Source organism: Pogoniulus pusillus, chromosome 4 (assembly GCF_015220805.1).
Source record: "Pogoniulus pusillus isolate bPogPus1 chromosome 4, bPogPus1.pri, whole genome shotgun sequence".
In the NCBI taxonomy this organism is placed as follows: domain Eukaryota; kingdom Metazoa; phylum Chordata; class Aves; order Piciformes; family Lybiidae; genus Pogoniulus; species Pogoniulus pusillus.
In genome coordinates this window covers 31719944-31743440 of record NC_087267.1, presented here as the reverse complement: position 1 = coordinate 31743440, position 23497 = coordinate 31719944, and the positions used below count along the sequence as shown (strand labels likewise).

Genomic DNA, 23497 nt, shown 5'->3' with positions numbered 1-23497 from the left:
AAAATGCACAGCTGGGGAGAGGAGGGGGAACACTGAGCATGAGCTAGGAGTAAGGAGTAGATGCTTGTAATTTATAATAACGCTGTCTTACAGCTGAGTGATGTGCTGTGTGCTTGAATTGTATGTGATGTACTGTGGTAGGTGTTGCTGAACAGTGATGGAGGTCAGACACTGATGGATCCTACTGTATGCCGTGGCTACTGCCTTCATGCTTCCCATGGCTCTGTTTTTCTCATCACCTTCCCTAGTGTGTATTGGTGCTTATTGCAGAACAGACCATTAAATGAGTGAAGTGGGTGTATGAATGGAAGTCTCCCTGCTTCCATTCTTCTTTTCTCCTGACCTTTTCTAGCAGATGTTTTGGGGCTCTTACTGGCAGGGAGGTGAGGAAGAAAGGCATGTAGCTGTGTTAGCATGAAAGGGGTTGGATTAACTGGTGTAGCAGACTTTCTTTAAAAAGGCAAACCCAAGCTGCTTTTTTGCTCCCCTGAAATTCTCATCCTAGAAATAGACTAATAATTTGAAAGAAAACAACTTACTCCATCTGAAAAGCTCCTTGATGGGGACCTTCACTGTGGGTGCAGTGCCTCATCTTTCTCTGCAGCTGACAGCTCTGCCAAAGGTGCCTGCTTGTGTCCATGGGGAGTGGTCCAGGGCAGGGGAGCTGAGCAAGGTCCTTGCAAGGCAAGCTGGCTTCCCTCACCTGAGATACTCTTAAGCTTTTCAGGGACTGATTTGACAAACTGAGCCCTAAGTGGTTGGCGTAGTTGCTTAGGAACACTCAGAGGTGGATATATATATATTTGATATAAATGCAGATGTGATTAACTGTGCAGACAAAACCAAGGTCAGGGAGGCAGCTTTTGCCTTGTCATTTTGCTATCTAGTTGTCTGGGAGAAGATCTGGTACTAAGGATGTCTTGTGTAACTTGTTACTGATGCAGTGACATTGAAGCAAGAGTGGTGTGATCACCTTGATCCCATCTCTGGTGCATTCATGATGGTAAAACTCCCTGCTCTCCGGTTCTTCAGAAGTAGCCAAACACCACAGCTTTTGTCTGAGAAGATGGGAAATACAAACAGCTAGTTTGGGGGTATTTGTAAAGATTTCCATCTGTTTTTAAAAGGCACCCCAGAAGGTGGGGATGTGGAGCACACTATAGGCATTGCTTAGTCAGATTGGTGCTTAATTGCAAAGCACCTCCTAATAAAGACACACTATTTTCCTTTTCCCCCACCTGCCTTACAGTCAGTGCTAATTGTATCTAGGATTTGGCTTTGGCAGTGGTCTGTAGTTTGACAAAATGTCCTTGCATGTATATGGAGTTAACATACAGTTGTTAACGTCTCATGAAGTCTTCAGAGATTCTGCCTTCTACCTTTGGTGTCTTGGCTGAGGTTTGGTGTTGTAGCTCTGTCCACCTTCTGCTCTTGAATACATTCAGCTGCTTTGGTAAGCAGAGATTTCCCTTTCCAGCCATTGCACAAGCATGCTTTTGCTGAAGAAGAGAACTCTTTTGGCACACACTACCTTCCCCACTGCGCTTTTGTGCCTGAGCTAGTACTGCAGGAGTAAGTGGTGGGTGTTTGTAGAGCAGTACTGTCCTCTGGCAGAGGGAGGTCTCCTTGTCTTGGGATGAGGAAATAAGGTGCCCTGTTCCTCTTGCTGAATTCCCATTCCTGTGTTACATCCCCAAGACAGTTGTAATCCACAGTAGGACGGTTCCAGAATGGAGTACCAAACGGAGAACGGAGACAGCAGGTGAGTCAGCTAGTCTAAGTGGTTAGTCTGCCGTGGTGAATAGCTCCATTCGTGCTCCCATCTCAAGTTTACCCTGGGGATGCAGCGTAGAAGTCCAATGGAAAACTTGCAGAAATTACATGAGTTTGAAAATAGATCTTTTTATAAACATTGCTGCATAGCTGCAACAGGAGGTTGCCTTCCACCTAGAGTCAGGTTCAGAAGACTGTTTCCTGCTTAGCTGCTAAGTGAGCAGGAGGAGATTAAGCTCTGTGCCCCCAGCAACAGTTCGTGCTGGCACTGTGGAGGTGCTTGACCAGAGCCCTCTGTGGCACAGAGTCTGCAACTGAATTCGGTAGCATGACACATATCCCATGTGCATAGTATGTGATGCTTCTTTTCTGATGGCCCCTTTCTGATGAAATCCTGCCAAGGATAAAAACAGGTGGAAACGTGGTTATGTCAGGACTTCACATAAAGACTAATTAACCTGCTCCAAGTCTTTTAACTGTGCAAGTCCTGCTCTAGTGGTTCCTGGCAGAGTGGCCATGGGCAGGGGGCTTTGAGCCCTCTTCAGGCATGGAGATGCTGAATGGCTGTGAGGACTGATGCAGAACTGAGGATGGTGTCCAGGAACATTCAGCAGCTCCCATGGCATCAGAGCAGGGCTGGTTGTCTGAAGCTGTGCTGGGGAAACATGGGTTGTGTTGAAACTCTAGCTGTAGCTGATCCAAAGGCAGGCAATCCCACATGCCCTTGGGATGCAAGAGAGAGCTGAGTGGGGCACATGGCACTGATGCTCTCCACTTGGTTCCTCCACAGCCACTCTTGTTCCACAGATTGCAGCTGCTATTTGGACTGTTCATTTTTGTGTCTCTGATCCATAAATTCATCAAAGCAGAAAACAGTGCTGGGTGGTTGTACTGCAGTGTGCTTTCTGCAGGGTAACACTGAGGGTACACTCTGAGCCTTTCTCTGGCTTCAGCATGCTGGGATTCAAGGAAAATCTCATTGTGGCTCACTTGCTGTGTGGTTTGAGGTATGAAAACTAGCCAGATTTGATTGAATTCAGGAGGAATCTGCTGTGGGAGCAAGAGGTGACTGCAAACAGGTGCTGAGCAGGTGCAGAGCAAACAGCTCCTGCAGGCTGCTGTGCCTGTTTCTGCCTGTGCCACCACGAACTGGAAGTCTCAATGGTGAGCTATTCTGAGTAAGGGTCCTGTGGTCTACAAGCCCAGTAGGTGGACTGGATCCACAGGCAGCTTGTGGCCACTATGCAGGACCCTCACCATGGGCAAAGTAAGCTGGGAAGTGGCTGTGTGGAGCTGGGCTGTAAGGGTCTGCAAGAGCTTCTGTTGGAGCTGGGGAGCTGCCATCATCCTTTGTCTTGCAGCTGTTCCTACAAGGGTAGAGAACGGTGTGGAGCTGGGCTGTAAGGGTCTGCAAGAGCTTCTGTTGGAGCTGGGGAGCTGCCATCATCCTTTGTCTTGCAGCTGTTCCTACAAGGGTAGAGAACGATGGGTCCTTCAGTGAAACTGGCATGCTCTGAGGCTGGTATTTCTGAGTTCAGCAGCAGTAAGGCAACTGAGCAACAACAGCTCTCTTGTGTTTTGTTCTTCTAAGGTCTTGGAGCTGCCTGTGTGGAAGGCAAAGGTGTTGATCACAGCCCAGAGAACATTTAAATTCATTCAGGATAAAGCTTTAAATGGAGAAATGTGGCCAGGTGAGGTGGAGCAGGACTCAAAATAGGTGACGATGTGCTTTCCTGTCTCTTGACCATCATCTCCATGTCTGTATATGGGCAAGTTGATGGCTCTGACCTCCAGGAGTGACCATCCATGCTTCTCTCTGGGGCCAAGGCCACTGGCATCCCCTTACAAGGGGCCTTCACAGAATCACAGAATTGTCAGCATTGGAAAGAATCTCAAAGATCATCCAGTTCCAATCCCCTGCCATAAGCAGGTACACCTCATAATGGATCAGGTTGCCTGCAGCAGCATCCAGCCTCACCTCAGAAACATCCAGGGATGAGGTTTCCACCATCATCCTGGGCAACCTGTGCTAGTGTCTCACCACCCTCATGCTGAACAGCTTCTTCCTAATATCTCATCTGATTCTCCCCTCCTCTAGCTTGGAACCATTCCCCCCCCAGTCCTGTCAGTACCTGACACTCTAAAAAAGTCCCTTCCTAGCTTTCGTGTAACCCCCTTCAGATACTGGAAGGCCACAATGAGGTCTCTTCAGAGCCTTCTCCTTTCCAGACCAAACAGCCCCAACTCTCTCAGCCTGTCCTCACAGCAGAGCAGAGCAGCTTCAGCCCTCTGATCACACTTGTGTCCCTTCTCCAGCCATGTTCCAGCACCTCCAGATATTTCCTATAATAGAGGCCCCAGAACTGGGCACAGTGCTCCAGGTGGGGTCCCCTCCACCCCTCTGTGCGTGCCTCTGTCATGTAGTCCTTGTGCCAGCTGCACCAATGAGTGCCAGGTATCACAGTACCACAGTATCACCAAGGTTGGAAGAGACCTCATAGATCATCAAGTCCAACCCTTTACCACAGAGCTCAAGGCTAGACCATGGCACCAAGTGCCACGTCCAACCTTGCCTTGAATTGTCTTGCAGAGCTGCCCAGCCTGGGAGTTTGCAGGAGCAGGGCCTCATGGTCCTGTGTATATTCTCTGGCACTGATTGTGTTGGAAATGCAGACACCACATACTGGTTTTATTTCTTCACTATCTCCAGCAGCAGGGATTGCAGACTCTTCCAGTAGTTCTGATTGCTCTGTGCTAGCAAATTCTAATCCCCTGCAGGGTCTAGGCATTTATGTCTGTGATGGTTTGGGTGTTCCCTGCCCCCCCACACTTTAGAAATACCCAAACTAGTCTGAGCTGGCTCTGGGAATATAAATGAAGCTATTTATTTACAGCTAGCACAATATACAAGCAGCTATTTACAGTATATACAGTTATAGACAGAAACATACAAGGTAAAAGTAATGCAGAAACACAACTCCCCTCCCAGAAACCTGAGTCCCCAGGAGGGGCTCTCAACCACCCCTGCACCCTCCCCCTGCCCCTCTCAACCTTACCCCAGTCCTAAGGAGGAATAGAGGTTCAGCCAAGAGGTTATGAAGCAAAGGGTTAGTCCAAATGGAAGGTGAGGGTAGGGAGATGCAGCTCAGCCAGAGCCCAGCCAGAGTGAGGGAAAATGGTGAGAGTGTTACCTAATGTTTTCATTCCTCCTTCCCAAACTCCTTTGCGAGACGCTGAGGGGAGTAGGCATCACCACTCTTTTCCTTTCACAGCCTGGAATCCAGTTCTCACCAAAACACTCTAGCCTGCTCCGAACTAGCACAGTGTCCCCTGCTGGGCTGAGCTGCAGCAGCTCTAAAGCCGCGGAACGAAACGCTTTGGGGGTTGGTTTTCTTGTTTGCTTCTTCCCTGTAATTACAGACTGGGAGTGTGTTTTACCGTGAGGTAGTCCAGTGGCAGAGTGCTCGGCACAGACTGCTATTTTGGAGGGGAAAAAATACAAAGAGTGGGGGAACAACACACGGATGGTACTTGAAAAGCGCTGGTGGGGGTGGGTGGCTGAACGTCCTGGCTGACAGGCAGCTACTCAGAGCGGCTGTGCACGGCCGCGGCCTCTCGGTTGAGCTCGGCCGCCGAGGAGACCCAGGCCGCCCTGGCCTGCTGCCCTCTGCCCGTTAGGGGCTGCTGCTGCTCTGCTTTGTCTGGGAGTATGGCCTCCGGCAGGCGGCTGCGAAGCTCGGAAATTCACTGCCAAAATCACACAGAGTCACAGAAATATTCAGGTTGGAAAAGACCCTCAGACTCACCAAGTCCAACCGATAACCCTGCTCTATAAGCTTCAGCCCTAAACCATGTCACGAAGTATCACATCCAAACAACCTTTAAACACATCCAGGGTGGGTGACCCCACCACTTCCCTGGGCAGCCTATTCCAATGCCTGGCCACTCTTGCTGTGAAAAACCTTCTCCTGATGGCCACTCTAAACCTACCCAGTCACAGCTTGAGGCCATTCCCTCTTGTTCTATCACTAAATACCTCTAAGAAGAGGCCAGAAGCAGCCTGTTCTTTCAGGCAGCTGTAGACAGTGATGAGCTCTCCCCTCAGTCTCTTCTTTTATCAGTCTAAAAACCCCCAACTCCTTCAGTCACTCTTCGTAAGATTTATTCTCTAGGCCCTTCATCAGCTTCGTTGCCCTCCTCTGCTCTTACTCCAGCAGCAAAATGTTATTCTTGTACTCAGGTGCCTGAAACTGAGCATGTTGAACTTTTCTGGAGTGATTGGAAGCTCATGGAACAGTTGCCTGTGTGCATGCGATTTGGGTTTTGCCTGAACCTCAGTTTTACACTAAAGCAAAAGTAGCGTTCCCACAGCTCCATGGAGGTACAGGGAGAGGGGACAGTGGATGGACTTAGGGTCCTCTATCAGCAGTGCTTAGAAAGGCCTGGTTGGGATGCTGGCCCTATGGAATGGATAGTTTCTCAGCAGAGGGGAGGGCTGGGGAATATGTCTGAGCCCGGGTGGGTTGTCTCTGTATCTGAGATGGCCTCTCTCAGTCCTGGAAGATGAACCACAGGTGCAAATGAAGCACCCTGGGGTCAGAACTCAATTTATCACAGTATCACAGTATTGCCAAGGTTGGAAGAGACCCCATAGGTCATCAAGTCCAACCCTTTACCACAGAGCTCAAGGCTAGACCATGGCACCAAGTGCCACGTCCAATCCTGCCTTGAACAGCTCCAGGGACGGCGACTCCACCACCTCCCCAGGCAGCCCATTCCAGTGTCCAATGACTCTCTCAGTGAAGAACTTTCTCCTCACCTCGAGCCTAAATTTCCCCTGGCGCAGCCTGAGGCTGTGTCCTCTTGTTCTGGTGCTGGCCACCTGAGAGAAGAGAGCAACCTCCTCCTGGCCACAACCACCCCTCAGGTAGTTGTAGACAGCAATAAGGTCACCCCTGAGCCTCCTCTTCTCCAGGCTAAACAATCCCAGCTCCCTCAGCCTCTCCTCGTAGGGCTTGTGCTCAAGGCTTCAGAATGCTTCAGAATGCTTCAGAAGGTCAGCTCAACTCTCCTTGCTGTGCCAACCTGTGGACATAGCTCAGCAGAACACTGAGTTTCAGAGCAGCTGGCTCTGAACATGGCAACATTCATGTGAATTTCACACAGGTGCTCATCAGGAAGTGGTTATGGTAATGTAAGAAAACCACCAATGCATAAAACTGGCTTCCCTTTATGTTTATGTAAGGTGTCACCCAAACCTACCAGGGCTTGTTGGCAACCTCCTGGCCAGTGTGTGCAGATCTGTTGCTTCCCATCCCTAATGAGATGTATAGGGGCCAGTGCTATGCAGCTCTGAGCAGCATGAGCTTGTTTCAGAGCATGATGCATCTCCCAGGAAGGAAGGTGCTGGAGGGATGGATTCTGCCAGAAGCAGAAACCCTAATTCACCAGGGTGGGTGGCTGGTCTTGATGTCCCTCAACCCTGGGTGACCTCTACAGCGAAAAACCAAATAGGTTTTTCCTTTCTTCAGTCTTCTGTGGACTCGGTCAGCAAGCAGCAGCAAGGGAGAGGAGCTGGTGAGGAGGCAAAGCAGGCTTTGCAAGCTGCAAACATTACTGCTGCTTTTCCAAAGGCTTACAGCTCTGTGGCCTACAAACATTAAAATAAATATATTTGTATATTTTTATGAGCTCTGGTGATAACAGTATAAAGCTGATATTTCCCAGCCTCAGTCTTTGCTCAGCTGCTATAAACTCCAAACCACAGAGGGCAGGAGCATGGTGGGTGGTAGTGAGGCAGATGGTTTGTGCTTACCTCCCAGGAAACAGATGCTTTCAAGGTGACCACAGACATCAAGGTAAGAAAAAAGCAGAACTGAGCATCAGTGAAGTGACGTTAATATATTTGCAGTGCAGGAGCTGGATGTTTGTTGCCACTGCCTGCACTTCTCTCTACAGTGTCAAGGTTTGTCCAACCATGCTGTGTCCTGGTTGCCCATGATCACATGTGGGCTGGGATCTGAAGAAGCTGCCAAAACGCAGAGCAGAGGAAGAAATGACAATACTGGAAGCTGTATGACTCTGTGAGCTGAGTCACTGTGCTCCTGTTACCACATCAGGCTGACCCAGAGCCTGTGGGGGAGCCCAAGGCTTCTCCTTTTCATCTGTGACTAGTTATGGGTAATCCTCATCTTGAGAAAGGATTTGAAAAGAGACCTTGTTGTAAAATGCTTTTTTCCTTTTTGCAGTCTCATGCCTAAACAGGCCCATGCAGAACAGAGGTGGTGCAAACAGCAAGCCTGGCCTCAGGCTGTTCCTTAGTGACAGTTGTGACCTGGTCAAACATGAGCCCTTGACTGCAGTGCCTGTGGCATAGGTGGTGATGGTGCAGGAGCTGGCTCAGCTGAAGCACTTGGGACGCAGCCCCAGGGATCAATGCCTGGATGGTGCCACCAGGGCAGGGCAGTGCCCTGGAAGGGACATTTGCTGGGTAGCTCTGTGCTGCTGCCAGCCTGCTTGTCTACTGTCCTTGGTGTCCTCCAAAAGGAAGAGCTGTGGGCCTGTTCAGATGATGCAGTCTCATTTTCTGCCCTGCTGGACGTGCCCTCTTTGCCAGGGTGGGATTCATGGAGTCTCAACGGCAGCACCTAAACAGGGTACCTGGAACCCCACAGTGGGAATGGTGTTGGGCCAGTAGGGGACTGTGCTGTTGGGCACTGTTGCATCATCAGCTATTCTTTCTCCTTTCTTTGTCTGCCACCCTTGACTGCTGCCATTCCCCTTCCACCTCCTCAGGAAGCAACGCATAAGAAAAGGAGAAAAAAGGCCTTAGCTTGATTTTACTTTAGTTTTTACCAGAAGCAAAAATTGCTGTTCTGTTTTGGCTTGTGTGTGTTTTTAAACCAGATCTATCAGGTTATCATCATTTTTAAATAACTTCATCTTGCGGAGGCAGGGAATTAACAGGGCTGAGTCAGGAATATATATATGTATATAAATAGAATTATTTTCCTGAAACCCACCCCCCAAAACTATATACAGAAATTAATTTAGTTTTAATTAGCTGAGGCAGTTTGAGGCTCGTTAAGGCCTATCATGCAGCACAAAGGGGGTGCTTTTGGTGGGAAGCCATCCAAAGCAGGGACAGTCCTGTCCCATCCCTCAGGAGCTTGTCCTTTGGAGCGCCAGGGGACTCCTTCTGCAGGAACGATCCAGGCGGTGGAGAACTCTAAGGTGGGAACCCCAAGGCAGGAAGTCCCCCAATATTTATACCCTTCCTAGACAAAGGGTCGAGGTACCACTTCCTAGGCATGAAGACCACAGCCAATCCCAGCCCGATTCCAGGGCGGGCACTGCACGGGCACCCCTCATGCTGGAAGGGCCCTTTGCTCCCCCGCTGCAGGGCTGGGCTGGGGGGAAAACAGGTTTTTCCCACAGTTTCCTGTCCCATTCAAACCATGGGGGGAGAGGAACTTTGGGATATACACGACTTCAGGACACTTCAAAAATAATTAATTTACTGCTCAGTCTAAATAAACTATTTTAATAGTAGGCACCAGTCAGCATGAGGGCAGGAGAAAGTCTGTTTTACAATTTGATTATCTAATTCTTTTACTTAAACAGGAGCCAGTGTGAAGTACTGAGGAGTCTTACTGTGGTATCTACTCAGAGGTGCCGTTGTCTTCACACAGCACCTGCCCAGCTCACACTTACTGTGAAGAACGTTCATAAGCTGTATGCCAGAAATTTTATTTGCATTTGCTTCTAAACTTTTGCTCAACTATCCTTTGCTAATACAAAATAATACATCTTGAGGATTGAGTATTTTTTCCCCTCTTAAAATCATGCACACCTTTGTCTTACCTTTTGGTAAGACTTGTAACCCACCCACCCCACCCCCCAGCTGTGCTGGGTGGCTGAAATTGTGACTGCAGTCATATTTTTAGGGCTACAAAGCTGGCCTGCAGTTTAGTGCATTTATCACTGTCAATCTTAAAGTTTATTCATGCTGCATACAAATGAACTGAACTATTCCTGCACCAAATTAGTGTTTCCGAGTGCGGTCAGACCTACAGCAGACAGGCTCTTCGGGTGTCTGGTGTGACACCTGTACTCACGGCCATAACTGGCATATCTAGTAAGAAATAAAGTCCAGCTACCCCTAACCCTCTACTTTCAGAGGACCAGCTAGAAATGGAAGGCAGATTCATCTCTTGCCAGCTTTATCCCCTAAATGCCACACCACCAACACAAGATCTTCTCCAAATCTTCTCCTGAAGTACAAAAAGAGTATCTGGGGAGGATGCAACTGGATCATTGTGCTCCAAAAGGGTAGTCACAGTAGGTTACCACTGTTACAGAATTTTACCCTCTCATCACTGAAAATTCAACAATGCCCAAATCCATCAGGCTTGTATTCATCTCCTGTCTTTTGGTTGGTTGCTACTGTGTCTTTCTTCCTTTGTTATCCCTTTGCTACCCAACATGCAAACCTGATTCAGTCTACGGATGATTCTTCTCCAGAGAATGTTGGAACAGGTGATTTAATGACTGCAAGGACAATAGTGCTTACAGGTGATCTTTCATCTCTGGGAAAGGCTGTGAGGAACACTAAATGGGAGACAAACTGGGGAATGGAAGAGAGCTCATGCACTATGAGACTGAGGACAAGTGGGAATACATCTGTGTCAACACAATCCATGGAACTGCCATCTTCCATCATCCTGATGTGAGGGGTTAAGCTCCACAACAGTTGCACACAAAAGCATCTCCTTGAAAATTCATCAGTCAGAAAGTAGACTGTTATTAACAAAACACAGCTTTAATAAAAAGGTTTAAAGCTTACATCTCAACATGACTATAAATAAAGATTATCACAAGACATAATGAATACTATTTTTTAAAAATAGAGTATAAGTTTATATATACTTTCTGAGTTATAAAATTCCATATAAATAGCAGATAATTCTCAGTATGCAGATTACAAGAGTACATTAAACTGGGGTGCATATCTGAAACAAATCCTGAGCACACACTCACAAGTGGCAGAAAATACACCAATGATGCAGTTGGACACAACAAATGCTGTTATCCTAGTATGTAGTTTTCCAAAACTTGTTCATCTCCATAAGCTCAGGAATGGCTCTGAATATTCCACTCCTTGAGATTCGAGGATATATTCATATTTGATTAAATATAAATTCTTTTGGTATTAAAAATAAAGAATGTTTTGTCTGTCTGTGATGGACAGAAATAAGGCACTTCTTTAGAGCACAGGTCAGTGCAGTTTTGACTCCTAGCCAGAAGGCAGCAAAAGGTGTAGAGCTCTTCAGTGAAGATGTCCGGCAACAAGTTCTGGTAGTTATGCACAAGAGGTAGCCAGTTCTTACACTCCTCAAGGTTCCCCTGCTTAGCTCCAAAGTAATGATACAAATTAAACCAAGACCTATTAAAGACTTCACATGTTAGAAATATCAAAGTGAAAGTTCCCTTATTTTAGGCTGAGATAAGCAACTTGGCAAGCTGGACTAAGATCTCAAGGTCTGGCTACAGCAGCGTGCTGCTTTTTGTGGTACAGGCTGTATCAGTGTTTAGGTTGGAGCTTTCACCCCATGATTTCTCTTGGCTTTTCAAAGTGAGCTGTACAACAGATGTATGCAAATAGTAACATTCACAGTGACACAACTCAATCCTTGCTTTTTATATTCAGAAATTCTCAATAGCTATCTGTCATTTCAAATAGTACAAAGAAGTAATCCTTTTTTCTCAGTATCCTAAGAACACCAACTACCTCTTCCATGGTAATACTCTCCTTGGTTTCAATTAAAAATTCCAGCAAGAATAAGCTGCAAATGTTGCACAACAGAAAAGAAAATGGCATTTTCAGGGGGACCTTTTCAGTCTAAAGAAAAGCTCTTCATTTTTTCTGCTAATTCTTGTCTCATTTCTGTATGTTTTTTCAGGTTTTGCACTTCATGTGGCAGATTAATGTCCCACACTGCCACACAGGACTGTAACTCTGGAAAAGAAGAAAATGTAAAAATACTGAAAGCTGCAAAGAGATGAATTACTGTGTTAAATAAAAATGGTTTGGCTTAGCTGCTTTTTTTTTTTTAATGACTTACTCATTTAATTGCCTCCACAAACATGCTGCTTAGAATCTGGAACACTGGAGTGTGTCCAGAGAAGAGCAATGAAGCTGCTGTAGGGACTAGAAAACAAATCTTATGAGGAGTGGCACAGGGAACTGGGACTATTTACACTGGAGGAGACTGAGGGGGGATGCTATTGCTCTCTACAACTACATGAAAGGAGGTTATAACGAGGCAGGAGTTGGTCTTTTCTTCCAAGCAACTAATGACAGGATGAGAGGACATAGCCTTCAGTTGTGCCAGAGGAGGTTTAGACTGGGTATTAGGAAAAAATATTTACTGAAACAGTGGTCAGGCATTAGAACAATGTGTGAGATAATGCTCTTATGGGTTACAAGCTGTACTTGCACAACGATTTGGATTCTATTACCTAAACTCAGAAGATAGCATTCAGAAGCACTTGAAAAGACATTTCTGGTGCTTGTGGGCCATAAGGTATGGGCCTGAGCTACTGAGTTGTCTGCATAAGATTTTGCTTCTATTTTCCTGAGAAGATACACTGCTAATGTTTACAAGACTCAAACCCTATTCACTGTAAACTAAAAATGAAAACTGATCTAATAAGGTAGTATGTATGCTGGGAAAAGGTCACTCCTTCCATCTCCCTTCACACAAACAGCTCTTTATTAATGGAGAAATTGCATTAGTTTTAGTGGAATAAGCATAACTGAGAACACTTGCATGAGCAGGGGCAAGCTCATCTACACTTGCCCCTCCCAGCTTCATACTGTCATTGCCACATTGTTAGGGGTCACTGAAACTGGGATACAGGTGAAAAGGGGCATCGATCAGAGCACCAAACTGTTCTTATAAAAACCCAAAGACCAAGATTTTCTACCTTCATATTACTGCACTTTGCCATTCTAACTGTCAGGAAGCTTTTCATGATAACTGACCTAAATCACCCTTGTTGTAATAGAAACTGGCTAGTCCTTATCCTACCCACAAGGAATATGGAGAAGTCTTTATTTCCTTCCTCTTTTTTATATATTTAAAGCCTTTCCTCATGTAATTTGTACAATTTGCTTGTATAAGTCCACTTAACTTCCTGCAACATTTCCTCAAAAGCTGTATTTTTTCCTCTGGACTATTCCTAATGACATTTGAAATAGTCCAGGTCATTCACCAAAGTCCCAAATGGACATGCTCCTGCAAAAGAGGCCATGCAAGCACTCAGCTGAGTGTAAGAATCAGCTCTTCTTCAGTTTTGAACTGATGTGAGAATGGTGTTTGCCTTCTCTGCATCAATGTGACAAGGCTGACTCATGTTCTCCCTCTCATGTTCAGCCTGTGATCAATTATGATCCCTTTTCTGCAGCACTGCTCTTAAAGTTGACCACTTCCTCACGCTGGTACAATGGATCACTCCTAATTAAATAAAAGGTCTTGCATTTGTCCTTACTGAATTTCCTTCCAAAACATTCAGTTCTATTTGTCAAGGTAATTTTGAATTCTAATCCTGCTCTCTAGTGCACTTCTGGCTTTGTTTTGGCTTAGAATTGTCTGAAAATCTGAAAAGTACATTCACTGTTCCTTCATCCACATCATTCACAAAAACGTTGAGGATTCCTGGCCTAGCACAGACCTTTCTGGAAATCCCTCTGATACATTCTCCAACTAGACAACAACATTTACACTCCAAAACCTGCTTTCCAGCAGATGACATGATATACTTCAAACAGTGGCCTCCTCTAGTCCAAACTGCTAGTTTGCACAGTGCCCACAGACCAGAGATGCAAAAGAGAATGAAATTAATAATGATCTTTCAGTGAAACTGTAACAAAGGATAATCATTAACTCCCCAGTCTCAGGGGGCAGTCAAGCATAATACTGTCTACTCCACTAACAATACTTTTTTTCAAAACACAGGTTGGGTACCTTTGTGACATTTGTTGTCTTCAGTTTCACTTTTATAGCAATATCCCAAAACCAGGACCACATTCTTGAGATTCCCTTTACAAAAGAAACAGAAGTAAAACTTGTTAATTGGAACTTCATAATTGAAGGACAGAAACAGCAGATGAAGCCACACCTTTAAATGGACAGAAAGCAGGGTTCAGGCAACCAGACTCTTTATTAAGAATTTGTAACCATGAAAAACCCAGACGTGAAAACAACATAGTTCACATCTCCATTTAATGTAGGGGTTTAGCAGGGTTCAAAGGCACAATGGACAAGCCTAAGAGCAAAGCACCCTGCTATAAACCACAAGCCAAGGTAGCAGAGTCACAGCAAATAGATGGGCTGAAAAGTCCCAGTGCACAGCAGAAACACAGTTATTGTCTGGTAATGAAAAAACAAACCAATCAAATATGACACAAACTAATTAGAAGTGTTCTGAACTAACAATGGCACATAGAGGGGAAAGGAGAATTAGAAGGGAAGCAGAAATAGGGCATGGATCATAGGAAGGTGCCTAGAGAATAATCTTAAAAAGGACCAGGATTTCAGGAGCAGTTGGATCACAGAGGGGTAAACTGATTGCACCAGTGTTTCAGCATCAACTTCTCAGTTATTCCCATGTTTACAAATGTCTTACAAGACAGATGGAGGCTGTTACATGTTCTGCCATAGCAGCTTCTTGTCCTACTGGTAGAACAAGGGCAGTGAACCCTTGGCTTTATGCTGCTAGAGGAGTACAGGACCCATCCTGTGTATCTGGGTCACAGATCATGCCAGGGAAGGAAGAGCCTTCCTTGATAAGAAAATTAGGCAACAAGTTATTAAGAAGAAATTATTAAAACCTAACAAGCTCCACAGAGAGAGAAAACATAAGCATAAAACTTCAGCTGGACAAAGAATACAGGCAGACATATAAAAATGAAGACTATGGGATGTTGAGAGCTCTGCTGAAGCATGGCACAAGGCCACAGTGAAGGCAGGGTGCGATCATGTGCAGTGGTTTTACGTGGATACAGGTATGACAGCCTGCTGGCATTCATTCAGCTAGCACTGAAGTGTCTGACAATGACTGAAGATGACAGCAATGGAATAGAATGAACAAACAAAACATGCGAAATGCTAATCTGTTCCTGGAAAAACATGCCAAACAGGACACAGCAGTCCTGAACTTTGCACTGATTTTCTGTCGTTTGATGGTGTTTCTTACCTAGCTGAGCTGTTACCATGACTCTAACAGAATCACAGAAGTTGTCTATAACTCGTACAGGACGACGTGTTGATAGATCAAGCAGCAGGATATGTCCTCCTCCAGTACCTATCCACAGGGCAGTATTTTTCTGCAAGCAAATTGTCTTCACTCTTCCAGAGTAAGCCAGTCTCTGTTTTGAGTCCTTATTTAGTTTTTCCACTTTGTCCCTATGAGTATGGAGAGAACTTGTATTAAAATCTGGTGGGTCATTATTCTACAACTACTAAAGTTACTTTGCCAATAGCAGCCTTTTAAACAATCATTCATCAAGACAAGACCAAAAAATGCTCATCAGCTGACTGACTAGAAACACACTGGGATGGAAACTACTGGACTTCTAAAAGCCAGGTGGTCTTCTCTGAAAGACCTTTAAATAGGAGACAGGTATACTCCCAAGTTTGAAGAGGAGAATGTCACTGCAAAGTGGAAGGAGCATACCTACAGCTGCTCCTAATCTCACCATGAAAATTAAATGTATGTGGCACACTCAGAGAGAGGAACAATTTAAGTGAAAATGAAAATCATCGTCACTTAATAAAACTCTGATCTCCTACTGAACCTGTGCAGGGGAGAAAGGGCACTCTTATTCTGGGGATGCAAGAAGTAACTGCATGCAAAAGCATTAGACCTGAAGACTTCTTTCTTGAGCAGTGTTTAATGAATCCTCTTCACACCATACAGAGATTGTGAAATATAAGAACAACCTTTAAAATTGAGATTCTGCATGAAACAGTCTGAATCTCTGGGCTGAGAGGAAAGCAGTTCCACATTTTGTCCCAAGAACTGGGCAAATCCCACACTTTCAGCAGACTAAGGTACTATGATAGAGAATGCAACCTGATATTCATCTTTCTATGCATCAGGTTATGAATTCAATATGAAGCACTTACTTAAGAAAATGTGCACAGTCAATTAGTTCAGCAAGTTTTTCTGTCTTCTTGTCCCAGATTTCCACAAAATGACTGTTTTTCTTTGCCAAGTAGATGGATTTGTCTACTGCTATTGAAATAATGTTTGCATCACTGTAAGCATTATGACAGAACCTAGAACAGAGAAGAACTACAGCTAGAAAATATCCAACACAAAAACTTGACCATTAGGAATGGACTTAGCTTCCCTCTCTTACAGAATCATTCAGCCTTAAAACTAGACTGGGCTAGGAAACCACCAAAAGGATTTGACATAAATTCTTAGAATAATGGAGTTATGTTTATGATATCATTGGAGACTCATTAACACCCAAAACCTATTTATAAATCTTCCCCATTTATCTCCTCAAATCACAAATGCTCACATCACAGCAGTATAAACTCCACCTTCTTTCTGCCACTCTTTGAATGTTTGGAGACATGCAACAGTTCCCCTGGGGCCCACAGGAGCAGAAAAGGCCATGCAACAGAAAGATGACTAAGCCTAAAAAGCTCTGCTCCTGTTTGCTCTTGTTTCACTTCAGCTGAGTTTTTTTGACTACTTTCTTTTACATATGATTTTGTCTCTTAGGCCAGATTTGTGCCTGCACATAGCAAAATATTATTTGCCCTGAAAATTAATAGCATTAGCTTATTCCACTGCCTCAGGTTATCTTGAAGAGCAGCTCAAAATCATACACATATACTGACAAACATGTAAGGACATACACCACACTAAATGTGTGTGTACAAGTCCAAATAAAGTAAACAAGGCCTGGACAACTACAATTGGAGGGAGAAAAAGAGATCAATCGAATAAATACATCTTCTGAATAGATACTGACTTCATAAATGCTTTACATAGTAAAAATGCATATCCATTGTTCAGAAGCAGCAGTAAATACTTTTAACACTACCAATGATCTCATTTTAACACACATTGTATTCCATCTGTATTATGGAAGGGAAAAAAAGGAAACTCAAGAGATTGAACTCTAGAACAAGGCTTTAGATCAAAGTACTACCAGAAGTTTTTAATGAAAACAACATAAGAGCTAAGTAACATCACTTATTAAAAAAAGCAAACTTACAGTTGACTCGTCTTTGTTTCGATGAGCTTCTGAACAGAGAAATCACTAGTTAATGCAATGATCTTTGTTCCACAGCCTCCCCAGATTATATTTCTTTCAGATAAGTATGAGGATTGGTTTAAGCACATGAGTGGTGTACTAATATCTCCTATAGTTAGTATCTTCAAAGGTGTAGCACCCTTACACTGTAATAAAAACATATATTGTCCATCAGAAACAAGGAGTGTACAACCACTCTGAAAGTGCTACAACAAGGCCACACAGCCTGATGAATTAAATTTACATGACCAGATTTTTCTGAACTATTATGGTATCTACCCTGAACGTTAGAGACTGAAAAGCACCATAATCTCACAAATGTCCCATAGGAAACAGCCTGTGTGACCAGAAATAGGACAGAGCTGGGACCAATACTTTCTGCAATCCCCAACGCAGTTGAAGAACTGCACAGAAAGTCGCATCCATATCTTGGAGGCATTCCACACTGGACTGTATTCTAGTTCTGCAATGCATTGCAACTCTATAACTGATCTAAATTGCATATGCCCAGGAGCTAACCCTCGGGAATCAGCTGACATAAAGAGCTCCCCGAGGTTCTTTATCTGTTCTGTGAACAGAACTATGGCCCATAGAAAACCTAAACAATACTATCTTTTTGAAGATATCAATTCTGCAAAGATACAGTGTGAATGAAAAGAAAGAGAAGATATAACAGCAGTAAAGGCAGTAAAACCAGTTAGAATATTCTTGATAATGAGCACTAATGTCAATCTCTAGTGAATTTGCCAGGCCTTTCAAAGTTGTGTAACAGCAAATAATTTCCCCTCCTAACTGTATTGATTGAAACAGATACTGTAAAACATGTGCAGTAGAAAGTAGTATTTTGTTTCAGAAAGCAGTTAAAAATAAGCTGTGCAACACAAAGCTACTATTTGTAGCTGCTTTACATATTACTGATGGTATCTTGTAGGATGGACATCAAAGAACAAGCTCACCTTCACTGCTCTGTCTTCAAAAACTGCCAGTCTGCCATCAGCTGTGCCTACCAAGAAGAAATTCTTCTGTTTGCTGAAATAAAATAAAAGAACAAATTCTAGAACTGCCATAATCAGGTAGGAAAAGTTAAAATGAGTAGCCTCTGATATCTGAACAGTTTCATTACACACTAAAAGCAAATGCAACCACCTGTGGCCAGGAGCGTAGTCCTCAGTTACACTAGGTGCAGAATGGAGCAAAAATAAGCAGGTGTCTGAAGAAAACTGCATGAGTGTACAGATGCCATTTTCTGAACAGCTCTTTTTACTGTGTTTTCAAAAAGTAACTCAAGAGATGTGAAATTCGTTCATACCTTTGCTTTGAAAGAGAATTGCAGTATAAACAAGTGATGGAATCCGACATTTTCTGCAAACGATGTCCTTTTGTTTCATCTTCTGTGTTGACTGCCCACAGAGAACCAGACTGAGTTCCTGCTACGATCCAGTTTTCTTTCTCAGTAGGTAGGGTCACCAGTGCCAAACTTAAAATTTTACTGTCTGCAATATCCTGAATGAGAAAAAAATGAAAAGCTACCTGGTTATGATGTCATTACTGACATCAGGGTAAAAGCTAGCCAATTGCAGATAATAAAGGACAACTTTCCTGGATCCTGGACAAACTCATGGCCTAACCTCCCCATTAAGAAATGCAATGCCCTGTGAACAGAATGCATCTTCAACTATGCCTTCCATCTCCAAGGTGCTGGCAAGATCCCTTCAAACAGTACATAGGAAAATCTAAGATGAAAAGATATTGTCCTGTGTATTTCAATGGAGGCCTCAGAGCCATCAGTGAATTAAAGAACTAAACTACAGTGCAATAAACATTCAGCTTAATTGCTAAATAATAAAAGTGATGGCCTGGTATTTTCTTTTCCAAATTTCAAAAGCCATATAATTTATATCAGAGCTACCAATTAAAATGGGTCATTGTCAACAGATGGTAGACAGAAATATAGCTTAGACTTTGTTGATGAGTCACACCCAATTCTGGTAGGCATTGTCATCACAGTGCATCAAAACCTGGGTAAAACCTTTTCCCTTTTCTGACGGCACAGGACTGAGACATACAAAACTCAAATGAAAAGAGCTACAGAGTATCACCCAAAGTGACACAAGTAGGTGGTATCCATGGGACTAGGCAGACTGTTAGCGGAGTTAGAGATATGAAAGGCCATATAACTATTACTTCATGTGCTAGCCTCTGTACTAGAAACATCTTCCACCTGAGTAGAAGAAAGGAACCCCATACTGCAAAGACAGTATTATGAGAAAGTTCAGGCTGGAGGGCAGGAAGAGAGTTAAAAAGAACTGCTTTTCTGCTTCATTTCATGGATATAATGATGACTCATGAGCTTTGCTTTCCAGAAGTAACATACTGCTGTTGAAATGCAGCTCTTCTGGCACCCACATCTGGCCATTGAAAACATTAAATGGTAGCTTTCCCACATACCTCACAACTATGTCCATCTGTGTTTAGGTTAACAAACGAAAGTTGTGCTTTTTCTGTGTTCCCGTTGCCTATCCAGACTCCTGCCTTCTTGCAGCTTTGATTGGCAGCTACCATGCACTCTGCTGTGGACGTGCTGGGTATGGAAACATACCTCATCAAACAAATAAGCTCTGCAGAATTCAGGATCTCATAAACCTACAAAAAAAAGATACATCATGCACACGGTAATAAAAATGGCTTGCACAGTGATAAATAACAAGACTGGATAATGTTTGACAGCATGTGGACACAGTGTATCAGTAGGTCTGCTCATTTGTATTGCCACTATTTATGAGTAATCTTTGGGCACTGAGCAGCACGCTGACTCTTTATGCTGGCTCTTTTTTTTTCTGTTAATATTTCAGGAAGTCAGTGGAGTTAACCAAGTCTGAAAATGTCACCCATTTCAAACAGCAACATGATGTGTGATAACAGCAAGTAGGTTTCAGATTCACATTGTTGTTCCTCCTCTCATACGCAAGGAGCAATGTAGGCTACCCACACTGATATTATATCACAAAGTCCTTTTCTGCATAGCTCTAGTAAATGCCTCGAAGTAACCCCAATTGCAGAAAAAAACCCAGCAGGCTAGAATAAACAGTTGGTAGATTTGAATGGAACAGTTTATCCTGGATGGCAAGAGCAGGCAGTATTCCATGACTGTTTCGGTTCCAGAAAAGAACAGGAAAAAACTCTGTGCTTCCTACTAACTTAAATGTCCTGTTCCTTTTTAGAAAGCACAGAAAGTCTGTGGCATCATCCACCAAAAAAACCCCAAATAAATACATTAAGTGATACCTGGGAAGATGTTGGCCGTTCCTGAGGGTTTTCCTTCAAACATTTTTTAATTAAATTTTCAACTTTAGGCCAGGGAGCACACCCATATTCTTTGACAGGATCTAAAAATGTAAAATTAAGGTCACTTCTTAACCAGTCTTTAGAACAGTTCAGAAATGAGAGTTCTGAATAACTTTTTTCTTATTCTAAGAATGAATCTAACTTCTGGGGGAGCCGCTGTAAGAAATATCATACTCTTAGGTAAAGTGTCAGCATGCACAGCTCGGAATTGCTCATCTGCTAGAGCTAGAGGCCTTTTCCTTAAAAGCAGTTAAAGCAAATGGATTTTCCTTTAATGTCCCTATACTTGGGACTCATTTATAGATGTGTTTGAGTTATGTTTTGCATGTATCACTTCAGTCTGCAGTCTTTTAAATCCCTGTGAACACTTTTATCCATGCTTATTCTTTTGTGTTTGGGCATAGTATATAGAATCAAAATGAGCTTTTGTGCTGGTTTGAAGCAGGGTAGAATGTTTTGGTGAGAAAAACTAGATCATAGGCTGTGAAATGAAAACAGTGATGATGTCTACTCCCCTCAGAGTCTCGCTGAAGAAGAAAGGAAAACATTAGATAATGCTCTCGCCATTTTTTGTGGCACTCTGCTCTGGCTGCTGACTGAGCAACACCTCACTCCCTAACCTCACCTTCCACTCACCTTTGCTTCTTAACCTCTTGGCTGAACCTCTATTCCTCCTTAGGACTGGGGTAAGGTTGAGAGGGGCAGGGGGAAGGTGCAGGGGTGGTTGAGAGCCCCTCCTGGGGACTCAGGTTTCTGGGAGGGGAGTTGTGTTTCTGTATTACCTTTTACCTTGTATATTTCTGTCTATAACTGTATATACTGTAAATAGCTGCTTGTATATTGTGCTAGCTGTAAATAAATAGCTTCATTTATATTCCCAGAGCCCAGCTGAGTCTAGTCTGGGTGATTTCTAAAGTGTGGGGGGGGGCGGGGAACACCCAAACCATCACAGCTTCCAATAAACTGTAAAACAATCTAGACAAAGAACTTCATATAGTATTTATGGGATATGGACACCTAAACTCCTACTAAGTGCTTTGAATATGTGTCTTATGAATTAGGGGCTGATGTCTCTAAGAACAAATCATTCACAAATAAAGCCTGCATTGCTTTTAGTTCACCATAATCCACAACAGATATTCCAGTACTGCGTTAGACAGAGGTAACATTAATGATAAATGCCTGCAAATGACCATAGTTAGTTCAGACAGGCACTGTTTACTTGTGAGCTCAGCCAGTCCCTTTTTGGGTTGGAAATATACAGCTGAACCTGTGCACAGATGGAACTGTACTATCTTCAGAAACTAACACTTCTGATAGGCCTCATAATACAGAAAATAGCCAGATGGAGAGCTACACTCAAAAGCCAGTTATCAGTTCTTGAGATGGCCTCTTTAGTGAGCTATGAGCTGGACTGTTCTTCTTGAGGAACAGAAAACGTATCAACTCAGTCCCTAACGGAGAAGCCATGTCAGATTAAGTGGTATGGCTGCTGCCCTTTGCTAAATGGAACAAGTTTTAAGTCTTAAAGAATGTTTCATGAGTATATCCACTACCCATTTTAGCTAAGTCTGCATAAAGTCCCAAGCATATAAAACCTTAATTTCTTTATAAATCAGCTAGATCACTTGAAATTGCAATGAAACTATAACCAAAGTGATGCTGAATAGATGCCCATTTCTCACTATTTCTAGACCGTGTGAAGGTAAAAGGAGCTTCTAAAAAGTTGTATTATTTAGTCTCCTCCTCTGAGACAGTGAGATCCAACAGGAGAGGTGTTACTTTTGGGAGGAGCTAGGGCAAGTGGTCCACTTCACGTTAAATCTTTAAGAAACAAGGCATACCTGGTAATTTTCCTTGTATTGCCAATTCATCAAATTCATTTGGAAACTTCAAGCCTTCCATTATTCTCCCCCCTCCTGTTAAAATGTCATAAAGCAGCAAGCCAAATGAATAAACATCAGCTTGCTGATTGTAAATAACGTTTCCTCTGGCCACCTCTGGTGCTCGAAACCCTGCAAATAAATCATTCATTAACGGTTATCCTTAGCCTTATAAGGGGAAACACTTAAACTGATGAAAATGTTACAGGAAGTAAACCAAAACTGGCACACTATTTCTGGACCGGCAATAGTTTGCTTGTGGCAGACGTCCAAAAGCATCAGCAATCAGTATAAAGGAAGGAGACAGAGCAGTTAGAATCATAGAATCAACCAGGTTGGAAGAGACCTCCAAGATCATCCAGTCCAACCTATCCCCCAGCCCTAGCCAGTCAACTAGACCATGGCACTAAGTGCCTCAGCCAGGCTTTGCTTGAACATCTCCAGGGACGGCGCCTCCACCACCTCCCTGGGCAGCCCATTCCAATGCCAATCACTCTCTCTGGGAAGAACTTCCTCCTAACATCCAGCCTATACTTTCCCTGGCACAACTTGAGACTGTGTCCCTTTGTTCTATTGCTGGTTGCCTGGGAGAAGAAGCTAACCCCCACCTGGCTACAACCTCCCTTCAGGTAGTTGTAGACAGCAATGAGGTCACCCCTGAGCCTCCTCTTCTCCAGGCTACGTTACAGAACTCCTGACTGTAACATAAAATCATTCATTTATCAGCGAATACTGAAAATGAAGGGCAAGTCTGCTGTCTTTACTGAAGGTCAAAACATTGAAAGTCACACTCCTATGCATGATTTCCAAAACTTAAAGGTACTTTTCAAAGTTATTGAATTGTTCAGTGTTTTTAAACTGGATACGAACATGTTCTCTTTAAAACCAGAGAACAACGCAGGTGTTTATTGCCTTGCAGAAAAGTTAAGACCTACCTTTGCATTACTGAAAATTAAAATACAACAAATAATTTTATTAGTATAATTTGAATATCACAACAATCACACTAAACCAAGACAGAAATTGTAATGAATGAATGCAATTTAATGTATTTTCTTTAGGATACTCCTTGATTCTTTGAAAAGGTGTTAAAACTTGAACAGGAAGAGTAAGATAAATAAATCTGGTATCACAACTTGGTGACCAGGGCAAGATG

General features: G+C 43.6%; 1 protein-coding gene and 1 long non-coding RNA gene across 2 annotated transcripts in view; one reads left to right on the top strand and one right to left on the bottom strand.

The window, feature by feature from the left end:
• The first annotated feature begins 3164 nt into the window (after window positions 1-3164).
• LOC135174862 (uncharacterized) lies at window positions 3165-11870 on the top strand. Its single transcript, XR_010302120.1, has 2 exons — window positions 3165-3464; window positions 11736-11870. It is a non-coding gene; the product is annotated as an uncharacterized LOC135174862 (long non-coding RNA).
• LRRK2 (leucine rich repeat kinase 2) overlaps window positions 10574-23497 on the bottom strand; it is a 72492-nt gene continuing 59568 nt past the window's right edge. The window contains exons 42-51 of the mRNA XM_064142481.1: window positions 22303-22473; window positions 20399-20499; window positions 19562-19756; window positions 18423-18616; window positions 18070-18142; window positions 17075-17259; window positions 15966-16118; window positions 15034-15242; window positions 13803-13877; window positions 10574-11791 (exon numbers count right to left, since the gene is read on the bottom strand). Coding sequence (XP_063998551.1) covers window positions 11670-11791; window positions 13803-13877; window positions 15034-15242; window positions 15966-16118; window positions 17075-17259; window positions 18070-18142; window positions 18423-18616; window positions 19562-19756; window positions 20399-20499; window positions 22303-22473 — 1478 coding nt within the window. The 3' untranslated portion in view covers window positions 10574-11669. The remainder of the gene's footprint in view (window positions 11792-13802; window positions 13878-15033; window positions 15243-15965; window positions 16119-17074; window positions 17260-18069; window positions 18143-18422; window positions 18617-19561; window positions 19757-20398; window positions 20500-22302; window positions 22474-23497) is intronic.